Genomic DNA, 16,715 nt, shown 5'->3' on the forward strand with positions numbered 1-16,715 from the left:
CACCTGGGCTGGCATTTGCCTGTGGATGTTGTAAGGCCAGTCGCCTCGTCAAGAGCTCGGACACGCCCCCCCCCCCCCCCCCCCCCGCCTAGAAACCATGTCATCACTCCACGCCCACTTCTGCACTCAGCATGCAAATCTGCACTCAACACCAAGCTCTGCACTCAGCACCTAGCCCGCCGTTAAACTCCCCCATGCCCACTTCTGCACTCGGCAGGCAAATCTGCACTCAGCACCTAGCTAACCGTTGAAGGACCCCGCCAAAATTTAAAAGAAGCCCTGCCGAAACCTGCCCAATAGCATTTTGCATCCCGCCTACCTGCCGATGGCAGCTTGCCCTGCCCACGCCCTGCTTCCCCACAACCAATCAAAACGCCTCCACTCCCTATAAAACCTCAAGTTCAAGAGAAGTCAAGTGCAACTTCTCTGGCCCCCTTTCCCTGGACCATAGAACCTTGCCCATGAGCCGATTAAATTTCTTTATTTCAATAACTGGCCTCAGTTGCCTCATTCAAACCTCGGCTGCTTCATTCAAACTTTACAGATGTCACAGCCACTTCTCAACTTCACCTAAGCCTGCTCTATTGCTCAGCTTTCCCTTTTGGTGAAAAGCTAGGACTCATTTGGAATCAGGAGTGGGAAGAAAACAACCAGGTTGGAAATACTTTTTAAGCTTTTTTTTTTTTTCCTAGTCTCAAAGGGAAGAAAGGGTGAGATGAGGCTGAAGGGGTTGGGGAAAAGTTAACTTACAGATTTCATATGGGACTTTGGAAAGCTGAGGCATCTTTTAATGTTTCTCTCTTGACTAGCTCTGAGAACACTCATCTCTGCTGTATTCTAGCTCAGTGAAAGATTTTTAGTAGTGGCCTTATTCGAATTGTCCTGGTGATCATTTCTGGGGGTCAATGTGCTCCTCTTACTTCAAGTAACAAGAAGCAAGCAGAAATAAAGCTGCCACGGCTTAGCGCTTTGCATTTTTAGATTGAAAAAAAAAAAAAACAGTGGAAGTCTGACATAAGCTCTTTGTTGCTCAGAATGCTTCTTCCTTAAATCTCATGGCAGTTTGAGAAAGGGAGCTTGAACTAAATGGAATTGCTACCACGTTCAGCCATCTACTGGTAGTCTGTAGCAGTATTTCAAGAAAACATTGGTTCTGAACAGAAGAGGCTCTGGTTGAAAATAATTTTCTGTGAATTTTTCTTAATATTGATTAGTTTATAGTCCAGTAATTTTTGCTTCAGAATAGATTGAATCGTTGTAGTTCTTTCTAGTTGGAGTCCAAGCTTGATTCAAGGCTCCTACTTAAACTCCTCTAATTCTATTCCCTTTTCCTTGGGCAGGATCACAATTAACCCAGATACAAGGACCCTTCAGAAGCACATTTACAACCTGTGTGGGATTTTAGTTCCAGCTTATTCTACAAGGGATGATGAAAAACTTTTCCCGTAAAGGACCAGGTGGTAAATATTTTAGGCCTTGCAGGCCAAACTTTCCTGCCTCTACTCAACTCTGCCATTGTGCTAAAGCAGCCACAGATCAAATGTAAATAAGTAGGTATGGTTGAGTTCAAATAAAACTTGATTTACAAAACTAGGCAGGGGACCAGATTTGCCCTGTGGTCATAGTTTACTACCCTGTTATGGAACCTACTGTGTCAATACTTTCACTAAGAAATTATCTTTGTTGTATAATTTCTCTTCCTTCTGGTGCCTTTCTATGTCTTATCTTCCATGAAGATGAAAATGTGTGGTCAGCATCTTCAGAAGCACAGTCTCTCCATGGACTTGAAGAGTATAATCAGGTGATTAGTGTAGCTACGCACCTCTAATACCACTCTGGAGAGGGACCGCGAAAAAGTAGTCACATCCCGAGGTGCAGAAGGGGAATTGAAACCCAGGGCAGACAAGAGACCCTGAGATCTTAGGAGCAAAGGATTTCAAAATCAGCAACGCTGATTCCTCACTGTACAGAAGAGGAAACCAAAGTCTAATTGTAACAAAGCCTTGCCCATGCTTATTTCTCCAGTAAGATGGAGACCTGCAACCTAGTTCCTAACCTCACCTCCTGACTCCTCTCAGACCAAGAAAGCCACAGTGCTGCAGGGCTGCTGCTCCCTGCCTGTGTGGCTCTGCTCCTCCCAGCACATGAAATGCGTTGATGACCTTTGTGGGGAGATACTTACTAGACCTTTCCCTGGGGGTTTTAGTGTTGAAGACCGAGAGTGGATTGTAGCGATTAAGGGTGGGCTCCAGGAATGCCACTGGTATGGCAGCTGCCAGCGAGGCCAGACATTCTCCAAGGGCAGGGCGTTGCCTGGAAACAAAGAAGTCCATTTAGAAGTAGTACCCCCCACACGCTGACCCCATGCATTGGTGGACCTTCCCCATAGATTAATCCATGGACATCCCCAGGCACTAGGCTCAGCAAGGCTGCATACACTTCTTCCCCTCATCTTTCTCTGGACACTCTCACTACTTGGATCCTAGTTCTTAACTGGTTAAGATGATATAACACACTGTGCAGCTTTGTCCCTCTCTCCCAGCATGTCTGAGAGCAAATTCAGCTGGTATCCAAATTGAGATGAATCCTCACTGTTCTCAAAAATGCTTTGAAATCTGTGTAATTTCTCTGTGTCTATTCTCTGCTATTGATGGAGCCTATGTCAACTAGTGGGAACAGTAGATAGCACACCAAAGTACCAATGAGACACAAAAATAAAAGACCTGCCTTACAACAGAAACAACAGGTCCTAAAACCTACTGCTTGATTTACAGGCGAGACCTCAAATAACTATTACTCCTTTCCCTCTTTTGTACAAGGAGTTTACTCTTCACCATGGCTTAAGGTCTGTTTTTCTTTAAGTCTTCCTGTGAAGTAAGCAAGCAAACAAGAAACAAACTGCTTGGGATTCCTTGTTCAGACTCCAAGTTCTCCAACTGAGAGTACTTAACACTTGCCTGCAGTGTAACCAAGTCTGTAAGTGCAAGGGATTGGAACTAGCCTTTGGCTAGTCAAAGCAGAGCTAGGACTGCAGTAACTTTTCTCCCTCCCAGCTCTGGGCTGAGCTTTGGGTATCTTGTCTACTGCTAGTGAGATAACATATTGATAGAGCTGGCTAGGAGAGCCCCATGCAGGGACTGACAACTGATGCTTTCTGATGAATGAGAGACCAGAGCCATCTGTTCCCCACCCACCGACATCTTTTATCAGCCACTCGCCCATAGAGACTACATACCTGACTTACGAGTTTCATGTGACATCAACTCCCAAATACGAGGGATTTTTTTTTTCAAACAAACCAATAATGTGAGCCCTTTGTTAGACCATGATACAAAGATAGTAGGTGAAAATGCACACAACAGGTCTGTACTTAAGACTCAGATGGGGCTTACCGTATGCAAGCCCTCACTCTGCCTTCCTCTATGGCTGACCAGTTTAAGTCAAGAACTGATGCTGTGTGTATGAGCTCATAAGCAGGATCCCCGGGAACTGAGGGTGCTGGGCTGCACCTCGGGGAATGTTACAGGATCATCACATGACAATGGCCAGCTTGAGAAAAGGTACTTGGAGCCAGGAGCCAACACTTGTGTTACTGTGATTCTGTGGAAGCAGAAGCGCATCCAACTCTTGTGGGTTCCCTTCAGCTCCCGCAAGAGCTGTGCCTACGACTTTGCGTTAATTGCCTCTCACTGTAACAACAGCCAATAACTCCAGCAGCACCAAGAAGCTAGAATGCCAAAAGCATAGACTGTCTTAAAGTGGGTAACAAGAATTTATTATGGGGAGGTTAGGGGAACGTTTTCTTTTTTTTAAGTGAGAAGTAAACCAGATAGTCTTAACTTTAACCTTTGTCCTCCAGATTCTTTCTCATTAAATGCAGGCAAATACAGAACCTGTGTTCTATACTGAACTCTCAATCAACAATGTGATCAAATAACATATCTTTATGGACTAATCATAAGGACTAGAGTCAACCTGCAGCTTTGTTCTAACACATACTTGAGTTGGATTAAAAATGTGATCTCGGCCAGACGTGGTGGCTCAAGCCTGTAATCCCAGCATTTTGGAAGGCCGAGACGGGTGGATCACGAGGTCAGCAGTTTGAGACCAGCCTGACCAACACGGTGAAACCCCATCTCTACTAAAAATACGAAAATAAGCTGGGTGTGGTGTCAGGCACCTGGAATCCCAGCTACTCAGCAGGCTGAGGTAGGAGAATTGTTTGAACCCGGGAGGCAGAGGTTGCAGTAAGCCAAGATTGTGCCATTGCACTCCAGCCTGGTGACAGAGTGAAACTCCATCTCAAAAGAAAGTTGATCTTAACTGGTCTTGAAAAAAATGAATTGCACAAGACTGTCTATGATAGACTCTGCAGACAGCAAATCTAGGGGTATACAGAATTGCTCTGCTTGAGATATAAGATAAATCTGCTGAACTAGAGAGGAGGAGGAGGAAAGGGTGGGTGAGTTGGCAGAAAGGTATGTATTCCTTGGAAAACCCACCCAGTCTTCATTTAAGTTATCAAATATATTTTAAAAAGTGATCTTTTAAATTCCTATAAGGGGAAATTAATATATGTGGTTTTATGTTTTATCTTCTTCTTGGGCTTGGCTGACAGCCTACTTGGCCATGAATCATTGGAGCGGATAGCTTGAAAATCAGCCCCCAATCACCAACACTGGATTGAGAAGTCCTCAGTCAGGCAATCTCTTCTTAGCTGATGGCTCCATCTTGTCCTTTGGATGTAGGTTTGAATGCTAAAATCTCCCCACTCAGGACTGCTCCAGAGGCAGAGTGGAAGCCCTTGGACAAACCAATCCTATCAGCCAATCCTACTGTGCCCTGTGTATCCATGCTGCTCAGAGACGGAGACTGCTGAGAGTCAGGTGCTCTTTGGGAAGCTTTCACAGTGCAGCTTCACTTCTGAGTAGGCCCCAGGCCAGGCCTGTTCCCCCGCCCTTCTCAGCACCTGTTCTTCCCCAGTTATTTCTCTTCTTTACTAAGCTCAAAGTGGTGGACAGATGCGGGAAGGCGGGCATCATTTTAACTTCAGACCTGAGCGGCCAATTCCTTTGGTGACAACTGAGCATAGTGAGTGCTCCCACATATCAAATACAAGCATTCACAAGGGGCAATTTTTTTAAGCAGACAGTTTTACCATCTTTGCACCGTGGCCAATGAGGAGAAATATGGTGTTTTCTGTCTTCAGTCTTGCTTTGTGAGTTGGAGGAAGAAATAAGGAGATAAATTGTGAACGGGAAAGAAAGGCCACAGGTAGAGCATTAGTGAAAGAAAATCTGGGTGAAAATCAGGAATAACAAGGGCTAAGATCTCAAATCTGATAACAATTTTTTTTTTTTGAGATGAAGTCTTGCTTTGTCACCCAGGCTGGAGTGCAGTGGCACAATCCTAGCTCACTGAAACCTCTGCTTCCCAGGCTCAAGTGATTCTCCTGCCTCAGCCTCCCGAGTAGCTGGGACTACAGGTGTGCACCACCATGCCTGGCTCATTTTTGTATTTTTAATAGAGACAGGGTTTCACCATGTTGGCCAGGCTGGTCTCGAACTCCTGACCTCAGGCGATCCGCCCACTTCTGCTTCCCAAAGTGCTGGGATTACAGGCATGAGCCCCTGCACTGCCCTGACCAACAGCAAATTTTACATAGAGATGAACCTAGTAGCAAGTGGTCTTGAGTTGGCTTGGGACTGAATGGATCCATTATTCTTCTCTTTTTATTTTCTCTTTCTTTCACCAAAATTAAAACCATGATCTCCCGAAAGTGGATTTCTAGGTTAGTCAGACACGAAGGCAGTCCTTGGGGCAAAAGGCTGTTGCTAAGTCTCAGTTCTCCGGTGCTGTGGCGACTCGGGGACCTGGTCCCGCCCTCTCATATTAATTACTGACAAACCTGACGGCTCCACAAGCTCCGTAACAGGGCATTTTCTAGGCTGGGGCACACAGTGGTGCTAATTAGCTTCTTGCCAAGAGATAAACAACAGCTCTCTTGGCCTAGCTGTTAAAAGTTAAACCCAGGGGAAAAAAAAAAGTAAAACCCAGAAGTCTGTAAAAGTAAAACCCCAAAGTCTGCCAATTAATGCTCCTGGCTGTGAAATATCAGTGAATGACTTTGGCCCCAAAGCCCAAGGAGATATTGAGTTAGGCAAAGGCTTGCTGTTATTAATATAAGGCTCCCGATCCAAGATGGCCACTTAGGAGGAACTCGGGAATGCAGCTCCGAGAGAAAGCACAGAGGGTGAGTGGACGCCGTATTTCCAGACTGATTTTTACTGCCCACAGACCAGGAGATTCACACGCAGAGAAGCCACACGGGTCGCCAGCGCCGCTGGCGCCGCTGGCTTGAACGGCGCAGCCGCTGGGCCGGCACCCTGAGGCAACGGCTCACTGTACAAGGTGAGAGAGTCTGAGTCCCCTATAAGCCAGCAAGGGGAGCTGAAACGGGTAGCCAGGCCAGCGCCACGAATCTCAGAGCCGCGGCTTTAGCCAACGCAGCGGCTCCGGAGGCAGATCAGATGAGACGGTGTCCCCTCTTACCCAGCAAGAAGACCTGAAACACAACTGAAACTGGGACGGTCCAGCTCTGTGGAGGAGGGGTGTTCTCCATAGGCACCCTGCTGTTCCCAGGGCAATCTAACAAGGCAATCCGCCACTACAGAGACTCCGTCACTACAGGGGCGGGCCAACATCGCGGAAGCAGTTCTAACTACACCCAGAAGTTCACACGGAAGCTGGGTGGAGCCCACAGCAGCTTAGCGAAGCCTCTGCAACCTGAGTGTGACTAGGCTGCCACCTTGTGGGCAGGGAAAACAGCAACCGCACAGGGGAACATCATAAAACAGTAACTCCCTGGGACAGAACACCTGGGGGGAAGAGCAGGGGGTTTATGAGTTCTGCCACAGCAGACTTAAAATTACCAAAATCAGAAAGACAACAACTACAAAGTCAACAGGTGGATAAATCCACAAAGATGGGAAGAAACCAGCGCAAAAAGGATGAAAACACCCAAAACCAGAACACTTCTCCTCCTACAAGGGATCACAACTCCTCACCAGCAAGGGAACAAGACTGGATGGAGAATGAGTGTGATGAAATGACAGAATCAGCTTTCAGAAAGTGGATAATAAGAAACTTCCGTGAGCTAAAAGAACATGTTCTAACCCAATGCAAAGAAACTAAGAACCTTGAAAAAAGACTTGATGAAATGCTAACAAGAATGGACAACTTAGAGAGGAATATGAGCGAATTGATGGAGCTGAAAAACACAACACGAGAACTTCGTGAAGCATGCACAAGTTTCAACAGCCGAATTGACCAAGCAGAAGAAAGGATATCAGAGGTCGAAGATCAACTCAATGAAATAAAACGAGAAGGCAAGATTAGAGAAAACAGGGTAAAAAGGAATGAACAAAGTCAACAAGAAATATGGGACTATGTGAAAAGACCTAATCTCCGTTTGATAGGTGTACCTGAATGTGATGAAGAGAATGAATCCAAGCTGGAAAATACTCTTCAGGATATTATCCAGGAAAACTTCCCCAACCTAACAAGGCAGGCCAAGATTCAAGTCCAGGAAATACAGAGAACACCACAGAGATACTCCTCTAGAAGAGCAACCCCAAGACACATAATCATCAGATTCACCAGGGTTGAAATGAAGGAGAAAATACTAAGGGCAGCCAGAGAGAAAGGTCGGGTTACCCACAAAGGGAAGCCCATCAGACTCACTGCAGATCTCTCAGCAGAAACCCTACAGGCCAGAAGAGAGTGGGGGCCGATATTCAACATCCTTAAGGAAAAGAACTTTCAACCCAGAATTTCGTATCCAGCCAAACTAAGCTTCATAAGTGAAGGAAAAATAAAATCCTTTGTGAACAAGCAAGAACTCAGAGAGTTCATCACCACCAGACCAGCTCTACAAGAGCTCCTGAAGGAGGCACTACACATAGAAAAGAACAACCAGTACCAGCCACTCCAAAAACACATGAAAAGGTAAAGAGCATCAACACAATGAAGAATCTGCATCAACCAAAGGGCAAAACAGCCACCTAGCACCAAAATGACAGGATCGAATTCACACATAACAATATTAACCCTAAATGTAAACGGACTAAATGCCCCAATCAAAAGACACAGACTGGAAAATTGGATAAAAAGCCAAAACCCATCAGTGTGCTGTATCCAGGAAACCCATCTCGCATGCAAGGATACACAAAGGCTCAAAATAAAGGGATGGAGGAAGATTTACCAAGCAAATGGAGAGCAAAAAAAAGCAGGAGTTGCAATTCTCATCTCTGATAAAATAGACTTTAAAGCAACAAAGATCAAAAGAGACAAAGAAGGACATTACATAATGGTAAAAGGATCAATGCAGCAAGAAGAGCTAACGATCCTAAATATATATGCACCTAATACAGGAGCACCCAGATACATAAGGCAAGTTCTTAAAGACTTACAAAGAGACCTAGACTCCCACACAATAATAGTGGGAGACTTCAACACACCATTGTCAATATTAGACAGATCAACGAGACAGAAAATTAACAAGGATATCCAGGACTTGAACTCAGACCTGGAACAAGCAAACCTAATAGACATTTACAGAACTCTCCACCCCAAATCCACAGAATATGCATTCTTCTCAGCACCACATCACACCTACTCTAAAATTGACCACATAATTGGAAGTAAATCACTCCTCAGCAAATGCAAAAGAACGGAAACCATAACAAACAGTCTCTCAGACCACAGTGCAATCAAGTTAGAACTCAGAATTCAGAAACCAACCCAGAACCGCACAGCCTCATGGAAAATGAACAACTTTCTCCTGAATGTTGACTGGATAAACAATGAAATGAAGGCAGAAATAAAGATGTTCTTCGAAACCAACGAGAATGAAGACACCACATACCAGAATCTCTGGGACACATTTAAAGCAGTCTCTAGAGGAAAATATATAGCAATAAGTGCCCACATGAGAAGAAAGGAGAGATCTAAAATTGACACCCTATCGTCAAAATTGAAAGAGCTAGAGGGGCAAGATCAAAAAAACTCAAAACCTAGCAGAAGACAAGAAATAACTAAGATCAAAGCAGAATTGAAGGAGATAGAGACACGAAAAACCCTTCAAAAAATCAATAAATCCAGGAGCTGGTTTTTTGAAAAGATCAACAAAATAGACAGACCACTAGGCAGACTAATAAAAAAGAAAAGAGAGAATAATCAAATAGATGCAATAAAAAATGACAAAGGGGATATCACCACAGATTCCACAGAAATTCAAACCATCATCAGAGATTATTACAAACAACTCTATGCACATAAATTAGAAAACCTAGAGGAAATGGATAAATTCCTGGACAGCTGCCTCCTCCCAAGCCTAAACCAGGAAGAAGTCGAAACCCTGAATAGACCAATAACAAGGTCTGAAGTCGAGGCAGCAATTAAGAGCCTACCACCCAAAAAAAGCCCAGGTCCAGATGGGTTCACAGCCGAATTCTACCAGACATACAAAGAGGAACTGGTACCATTCCTACTGAAACTATTCCAAATAATCCAAAAAGAGGGAATCCTCCCCAAATCATTTTATGAGACCAACATCATCCTAATACCAAAACCTGGCAGAGACTCAACAAGAAAAGAAAACTACAGGCCAATATCCATGATGAACATAGATGCAAAAATCTTCAATAAAATAATGGCAAGCCGATTACAACAGCACATCAAAAAGCTTATCCACCATGATCAAGTAGGATTCATCCCGGGGATGCAAGGCTGGTTCAATATACGCAAGTCTATAAATGTAATTCACCACATAAACAGAACCAAAGACAAAAACCACATGATTATCTCAATAGATGCAGAGAAGGCCTTCGACAAAATTTAACAGCCCTTTATGCTAAAAACCCTCAATAAACTAGGTATCGATGGAACGTATCTCAAAATAATAAAAGCTATTTACGACAAACCGACAGCCAATATCATACTTAACGGGCAAAAACTGGAAGCATTCCCTTTGAAATCTGGCACTAGACAAGGATGCCCTCTCTCACCACTCCTATTCAATATAGTACTGGAAGTTCTAGCCAGAGCAATCAGGCAAGAAAAAGAAATAAAGGGTATTCAATTAGGAAAGGAGGAACTCAAATTGTCTCTATTTGCAGACGACATGATTGTATATCTCGAAGACCCCCTCATCTCAGCCCAAAAGCTCCTGAAACTGATAAGCAACTTCAGCAAAGTCTCAGGATACAAAATCAATGTGCAAAAATCACAAGCATTCCTATACACCAATAACAGACTTAAAGAGAGCCAAATCAAGAACGAACTGCCATTCACAATTGCTACAAAGAGAATAAAATACCTAGGAATACAACTAACAAGGAACGTAAAGGACCTCTTCAAGGAGAACTACAAATCACTGCTCAACGAAATAAGAGAGGACACAAACAGATGGAGAAACATTCCATGTTCATGGTTAGGAAGAATTAATATCGTGAAAATGGCCATACTGCCCAAAGTAATATACAGATTCAATGCTATCCCCATCAAGCTACCAATGACCTTCTTCACAGAACTGGAAAAAACCACCTTAAACTTCATATGGAACCAAAAGAGAGCCCGCATAGCCAAGTCAATTCTAAGCAAAAAGAACAAAGCAGGAGGCATCACACTACCAGACATCAAACTCTACTACAAGGCTACAGTAATCAAAACAGCATGGTACTGGTACCAAAACAGAGATATAGACCAATGGAACAGAACAGAGGCGTCGGAGGCAACACAACATATCTACAACCACCCGATCTTTGACAAACCCGATAAAAACAAGCAATGGGGAAAGGATTCCCTGTTCAATAAGTGGTGTTGGGAAAACTGGCTAGCCATATGCAGAAAGCAGAAACTGGACCCCTTCCTGACACCTTACACTAAAATTGACTCCAGATGGATTAAAGACTTAAACATAAGACCTAACACCATAAAATCACTAGAAGGAAACCTAGGCAAAACCATTCAGGACATAGGCGTAGGCAAGGACTTCATGACCAAAACACCAAAAGCATTGGCAACAAAAGCCAAAATAGACAAATGGGACCTAATCAAACTCCACAGCTTCTGCACAGCAAAAGAAACAGTCAATAGAGTGAATCGGCAACCAACAGAATGGGAAAAAATTTTTGCAGCCTACCCATCTGACAAAGGGCTGATATCCAGAATTTACAATGAGCTAAAAAAGATTTACAAGAAAAAAACAAACAAGCCCATTCAAAAGTGGGCGAAGGATATGAACAGATACTTTACAAAAGAAGACATACATGAGGTCAACAAGCATATGAAAAAATGCTCATCATCACTGGCCATTAGAGAAATGCAAATCAAAACTACATTGAGATACCATCTCACACCAGTTAGAATGGCAATCATTAAAAAATCCGGAGACAACAGATGCTGGAGAGGATGTGGAGAAATAGGAACACTTTTACACTGTTGGTGGGAGTGTAAATTAGTTCAACCATTGTGGAAAACAGTGTGGCGATTCCTCAAGGACCTAGAAATAGAAATTCCATTTGACCCAGCAATCCCATTACTGGGCATATATCCAAAGGATTATAAATCGTTCTACTATAAGGACACATGCACACGAATGTTCATAGCAGCACAGTTTACAATAGCAAAGACCTGGAACCAACCCAAATGCCCATCGATGATAGACTGGACAGGAAAAATGTGGCACATATACACCATGGAATATTATGCAGCCATTAAAAACGAGGAGTTCGCGTCCTTTGTAGGGACATGGATGAACCTGGAAACCATCATTCTCAGCAAACTGACACAAGAACACAAAATCAAACACCACATGTTCTCACTCATAGGCGGGTGTTGAACAAGGAGAACACATGGACACAGGGAGGGGAGCACTATACATGGGGGTCTGTTGTGGGGGAGTGGGGGGGACAGCGGGGGGGTGGGGAATTGGGGAGGGATAGCATGGGGAGAAATGCCAGATATGGGTGAAGGGGAGGAAGGCAGCAAATCACACTGCCACGTATGCACCTATGCAACAACCTTGCATGTTTTTCACATGTACCCCAAAACCTAAAATGCAATAAATAAATATATTAAAAAAAAAAAAAAAAAAAAAAGAAAATAACATGTTTTTTTAAAGTTAGAATCAAGAAGCCTGTTAAGTACCTATTGTGTGTTCAGCAAATAATAGAAACCATAAAAATGCAAATGTACAGAAACATGCATGAGGTTACAAATAAATTGTTAAACTATGGAATAGAAAAAAAAAAAAAAAAAAAAAAAATATAAGGCTCCCTGGTCATTAGTGCTTCCCAGGGGGTAGTGTTGGTGTGGACCAAGCTTCCCTCGGAGAAAGGCCTGGAGAAACAGCTCCATCATAACCAGAAGATATACTGGAAGAGCTTATCATTGGATATGGAAACTCTCTCTTGTTCTGTAGTCCAGGCTGGAGTGCAGTGGTGCTATCACAGCTTACTGCAGCTTTGATAAGTCTCAGTTCTCCGGTGAGAACTGCACTCCATGAGCCTGTGCTCATGCAATCCTCCCGCCTCAACCTCTTAAGTAGCTAGGACTACAGCATGTGCCACTGTGACTGGCTGATTTTTAAAATTTTTGTAGCCACTGGGTCTTGCCAGGTTGCCCAGGCTCGTCTGGTCTCAGTTCTTGCTGCCTTGTACAGTATTTTTCGCACAATATATACTTGGTCAGTGGTGACAGACTAGATAGTGCTCAGTTTGTAGTGCAGTTTTTGTTACATCCTAATTTGACAAGTAGCACTTTCCTTTTCAGTCTCTCAGTTTTATTCCATGTACCTGAATCTTTTGCCTCTCAAAATCTATTGTTAGGGATACAGGAAAAGACAAAGACATGGAAGTGATGATAATAATGTCTTGCACATAAATGGTGCTTTGCAATTTTGAAAGTTCCTTCATGTATATTCCAGGGGGTACTAAAGAGAGGAAATAACATGTAGGAGAAAGGCAGAGAGCACAATGGGGACGGGGCAGGATATGTGTCTAGACAGCAGTATTGGTGACCTTAGAGGTTGAGAGAATACTGTGCAATGTTTGATCAGAAATAATTGGTCAAAGTAAGCCAGGCAGGATGGAGGAAACAAAATAGCTTTAAAGCATGAAGTAGAAAACTTAGTCTTCATTTGAAATAAAACTGAGACTCGATGTTTAATGTTATCGAGTTTCAAGCTCTGCTTTCTTGAACAACCCCCACCAAATGCTATTTAATCACAGTATCTCCAAGTTAAATAATTAGGTATTCTGCGTGATTACATGCACAAATCATTACCCTTCTCTGAAATTTTGTGTCTGAAAACTCCACTTGTCAAAGACGTCAGTGCTGTTGTCTCAATTAGACAATACTCTACTCTGTTTCAATGACTCTGCCCCTTGCAGTCAACCCTATTACCAAGGTGTCTTGAATCGTTTCTATCTACAAAGCATACTCCAGGTATAGCTGGAAAGCAAGTATGTAGTGATTCCCTTGCATAAGTTCATTGGTCAAGGAGACAACAGCAAAAGGTGGTAGAGAAATGGTGGGTTCATTGTACTTTCCTCAGTGGAATCCACATGAAATGAGAAAAAGAAACTGGGAAGAAATCTTGAGCTATGCTAAAATTTGAAAATGCACGATAACTCCAAACCCATCAAATATGGACCAAATCAAGCAAGGATACTGAAATGAAAACATCCTCCCAGACGTGAAAGAGGTCCTAGAAATTTCTGGAAGTAAATATGAGGGTTTTAAGGGGAGCAAAAGGTAAGATTTTGCCTGAAACAATGGGGATGAAGGGTGTGAGCATGCCATGGAAGACCTGGTAGGCAGCATGAATGTGGGGCCACGTTCGGTATTACAGAGTAGCAGATGGAGACAGAGTGGGGAAAAGTATACATGCCATCTGCCATTCTCATGACCTGGACTCCTAGCCTAGAGAAGCCACTGGAGGTCAGGTGAAGTGAAAGAGTGAGAGGTAGCCTGTTTTGTGGCCGCTGACTTGAGTTCTCCAAGTAGAGGATACAGTTACATTAAATTACTAAACAAAAGTCCTATGACTTTATGATGCACTGAGTTACACCAACTTCTCACCTGGGCCAGCTGCTTACTTTTTCTGGGGGAGAACATCAGAGACTCAGCATTGGTGCATTGCTAGTGCTAAACACACGGCTGGATTCAGGGAGAAAGAGAGTTCGTCTTTAGCCACCTTCTGAGATGTGAAGCTACTTGCTGTTTTTTTCTGTTCATTCTCCTTCACTTTAAAATACACAAACACACACATCCTCTCCATTCTCGAAAACTATCAATGTACCTAACAGCCAACAAACAAATGAAAAACATAGTTCAGGGGAAAAAATATTTAGGAAAAAAATACAAAAAAAAAAAAAGAGCAATCGGGAACAGGGACAGCCTTAACCTAGGGGCTTCTCCAAGCCTTGACTTCTACCAACATGGAGTAGAAAGCATAGGTACAATTTTCATGGTGCTGCAGATATGCAGTCAACCTGGAATGAACGCATGAATAAAGGATAGACAGTCACATGAAGAGCAGTCTTTTTCTGGTCTGACATTTCAGAGTTGACTTTTCTTTGACTTTTTTTTTTCCAAGAGAAGAATGCATAATCTTTACAAACAATTTACAAACACACACACAGACAAGGGATAAATGTGTGTGTATGTATATATACATGCATATATATATGTATGTATATATACATATATATATGTGTGCATATATGTGTATATATACATATATTTATATATATGTATATATATACGTATACACACACACACACACACACACACACACAACGAGAGAATGAGAAAAGATACTGAGAACGTATTTATAAATGCTCAGCGGGAAAAATAAACTAAAAACATCTGCCTTAAGTGAAATTTGGCATTAATAGAAAAATTTTTTTATTGATTCTTCTGTGATTTGGTATAAAATACAGATAAAACTTTGCCCAGCTCCTATCCTAAATTACAAGTGATTTATCTATATTTTTTGTAAAACAGTGAGGAAAGCCTGACAACTGTTAAGGACTTAAAATCATAATAAAAAAAAAATTTAGTCATTAGTTCAACTAATTTTTTTTGTATTCTGGAAGCTATTTAGAAGCTGTAATTATGAAGAAACTGACATTTCTACAACATTTTTTGGTTTCTAGTACATGATTTCAAGTTAGTAGTTCCTTAGTTCTTGAAGGGGCTGAAGTCTTATTTTTGGCTTTTTTGAGAAACTGCAATTGGAATAAATGTAAGTTTTGACATGAGACAAGGGTTCACTGTTGGTTTGTTTGATAAAAGAATCCCACACAGAGGCAGCACATGGAAAGTAGATACCGAGGGATTTTAGATTAAGTAATGGTAAGCACAGATTGAATTCTTTCCAGTTTGCTTGTTTGAAAAGGAAAGAAAAGAAAACAAAATCTTCCAAGGATAAGAGTAAGACCCTTTTGTTAATACTGTTTATCCTTCTAATCTTCCCCATGGATTAAACAGAACAGAACACAAGGCATTTAATGCCGAAAAGCAAGGGGTCACCAAGGGCCTCTGCTACAACAGACAGATTAAAGAGGCAAAACTGGAACCCACACACTTCTGCAATAAGCTTGCTCCAATTCAAGAGTATTGACTAGCACTGCTAATACCAAAGTGCGCACTTGTTGAAAACTATAGCAAATCTGACAGCCGAGACTGGTAAAGGTCCAGGGTTGTAGCACATAGAAACTCATTAAACACTGAAGCAACCGCCTCACGTCCCTTGAGCTTCTCAGCAAACTTTAACCTCAGAAACTCTGGAAGCTATTTAGAAGCTGTGATTCTGAAGAAAGAGACATATCTTCAACACTTTTGTTTTTACAAGCACATGATTTAGCTTGGCTATATTGCTTCTCCAGCCACATACATTCATCACCTATCTCCACAGAAGTTATAAATCCCAATGGCCTCATCACGCTTCTTTATATTGCCATAAGCATGTCATAACCAAGGCTCAAAACTACCACTCCATATCAGCTAGCATTTTGGTTTTGCTGGATTGAAATGATATTATTAAGTGTTTAAAAAACTGTAAGTAACATTTTGCTAAGCCTGAAACTGTTAGCCTCTTTGTTCGCTAATTACCTTTCAACGTAAATGTTCTTTCCTGTCCCAAGGGAGTAGAGGCTGCACAGTATGTGGTAGCATGAAATCTGCACATCACCTACTGAAACAAAAAAGAAATGTCATTGACTTGCATCAATCCTGAACACAGAAAGGATCCGTGAAGAGAAAAAGAAAAATGCATGAGCATCAGTCAAAGGTAAAAGATCTCTCTTCTCTCTCTCTCTCAACAAACATATCCCTTTTCTACCCAGATGCCAGTTTGCTAATTGCTGGACTGGGCAAAAAAAAAAAAAAAAAAAAGAGATAGGAAAACGTCCTCCACTGAGCAATCCCAGTTCCTTTATTGGGCTTATCATGAAGATTACATTGCTTCACAGGGAAAGGAATCATTTGACCAATGGGTCCTTCCATAATGCGATTTGCTTTGTTTCCAATAGAGACAGGCATTTTAGCCAAATTTTATCCAGCGCAGTATTTCCTTCCTTTGGGAGAAAGAAGGCAGAAAACCTGAAGCTTGAATGAGCCTTCTGCTCATTTCCCAGGAAGATATG

The 16,715-nt window shown here is 42.4% G+C and overlaps 1 protein-coding gene across 2 annotated transcripts in view; it reads right to left on the bottom strand.

Moving 5' to 3' along the window:
* RYR3 (ryanodine receptor 3) overlaps positions 1-16,715 on the bottom strand; it is a 563,010-nt gene that overhangs the window by 89,767 nt on the left and 456,528 nt on the right. Inside the window, exons 64-65 of one of the 2 annotated variants that reach the window (XM_064374821.1) lie at positions 16,183-16,264; positions 2,183-2,313 (exon numbers count right to left, since the gene is read on the bottom strand). In XM_064374821.1, the coding sequence (XP_064230891.1) occupies positions 2,183-2,313; positions 16,183-16,264 (213 nt within the window). The remainder of the gene's footprint in view (positions 1-2,182; positions 2,314-16,182; positions 16,265-16,715) is intronic. The other variant, XM_064374822.1, reaches the window with a different exon arrangement.

Source organism: Aotus nancymaae, unplaced genomic scaffold (assembly GCF_030222135.1).
Source record: "Aotus nancymaae isolate 86718 unplaced genomic scaffold, 86718_ANA_hifiasm-v0.15.2.pri h1tg000011l, whole genome shotgun sequence".
NCBI lineage: Eukaryota > Metazoa > Chordata > Mammalia > Primates > Aotidae > Aotus > Aotus nancymaae.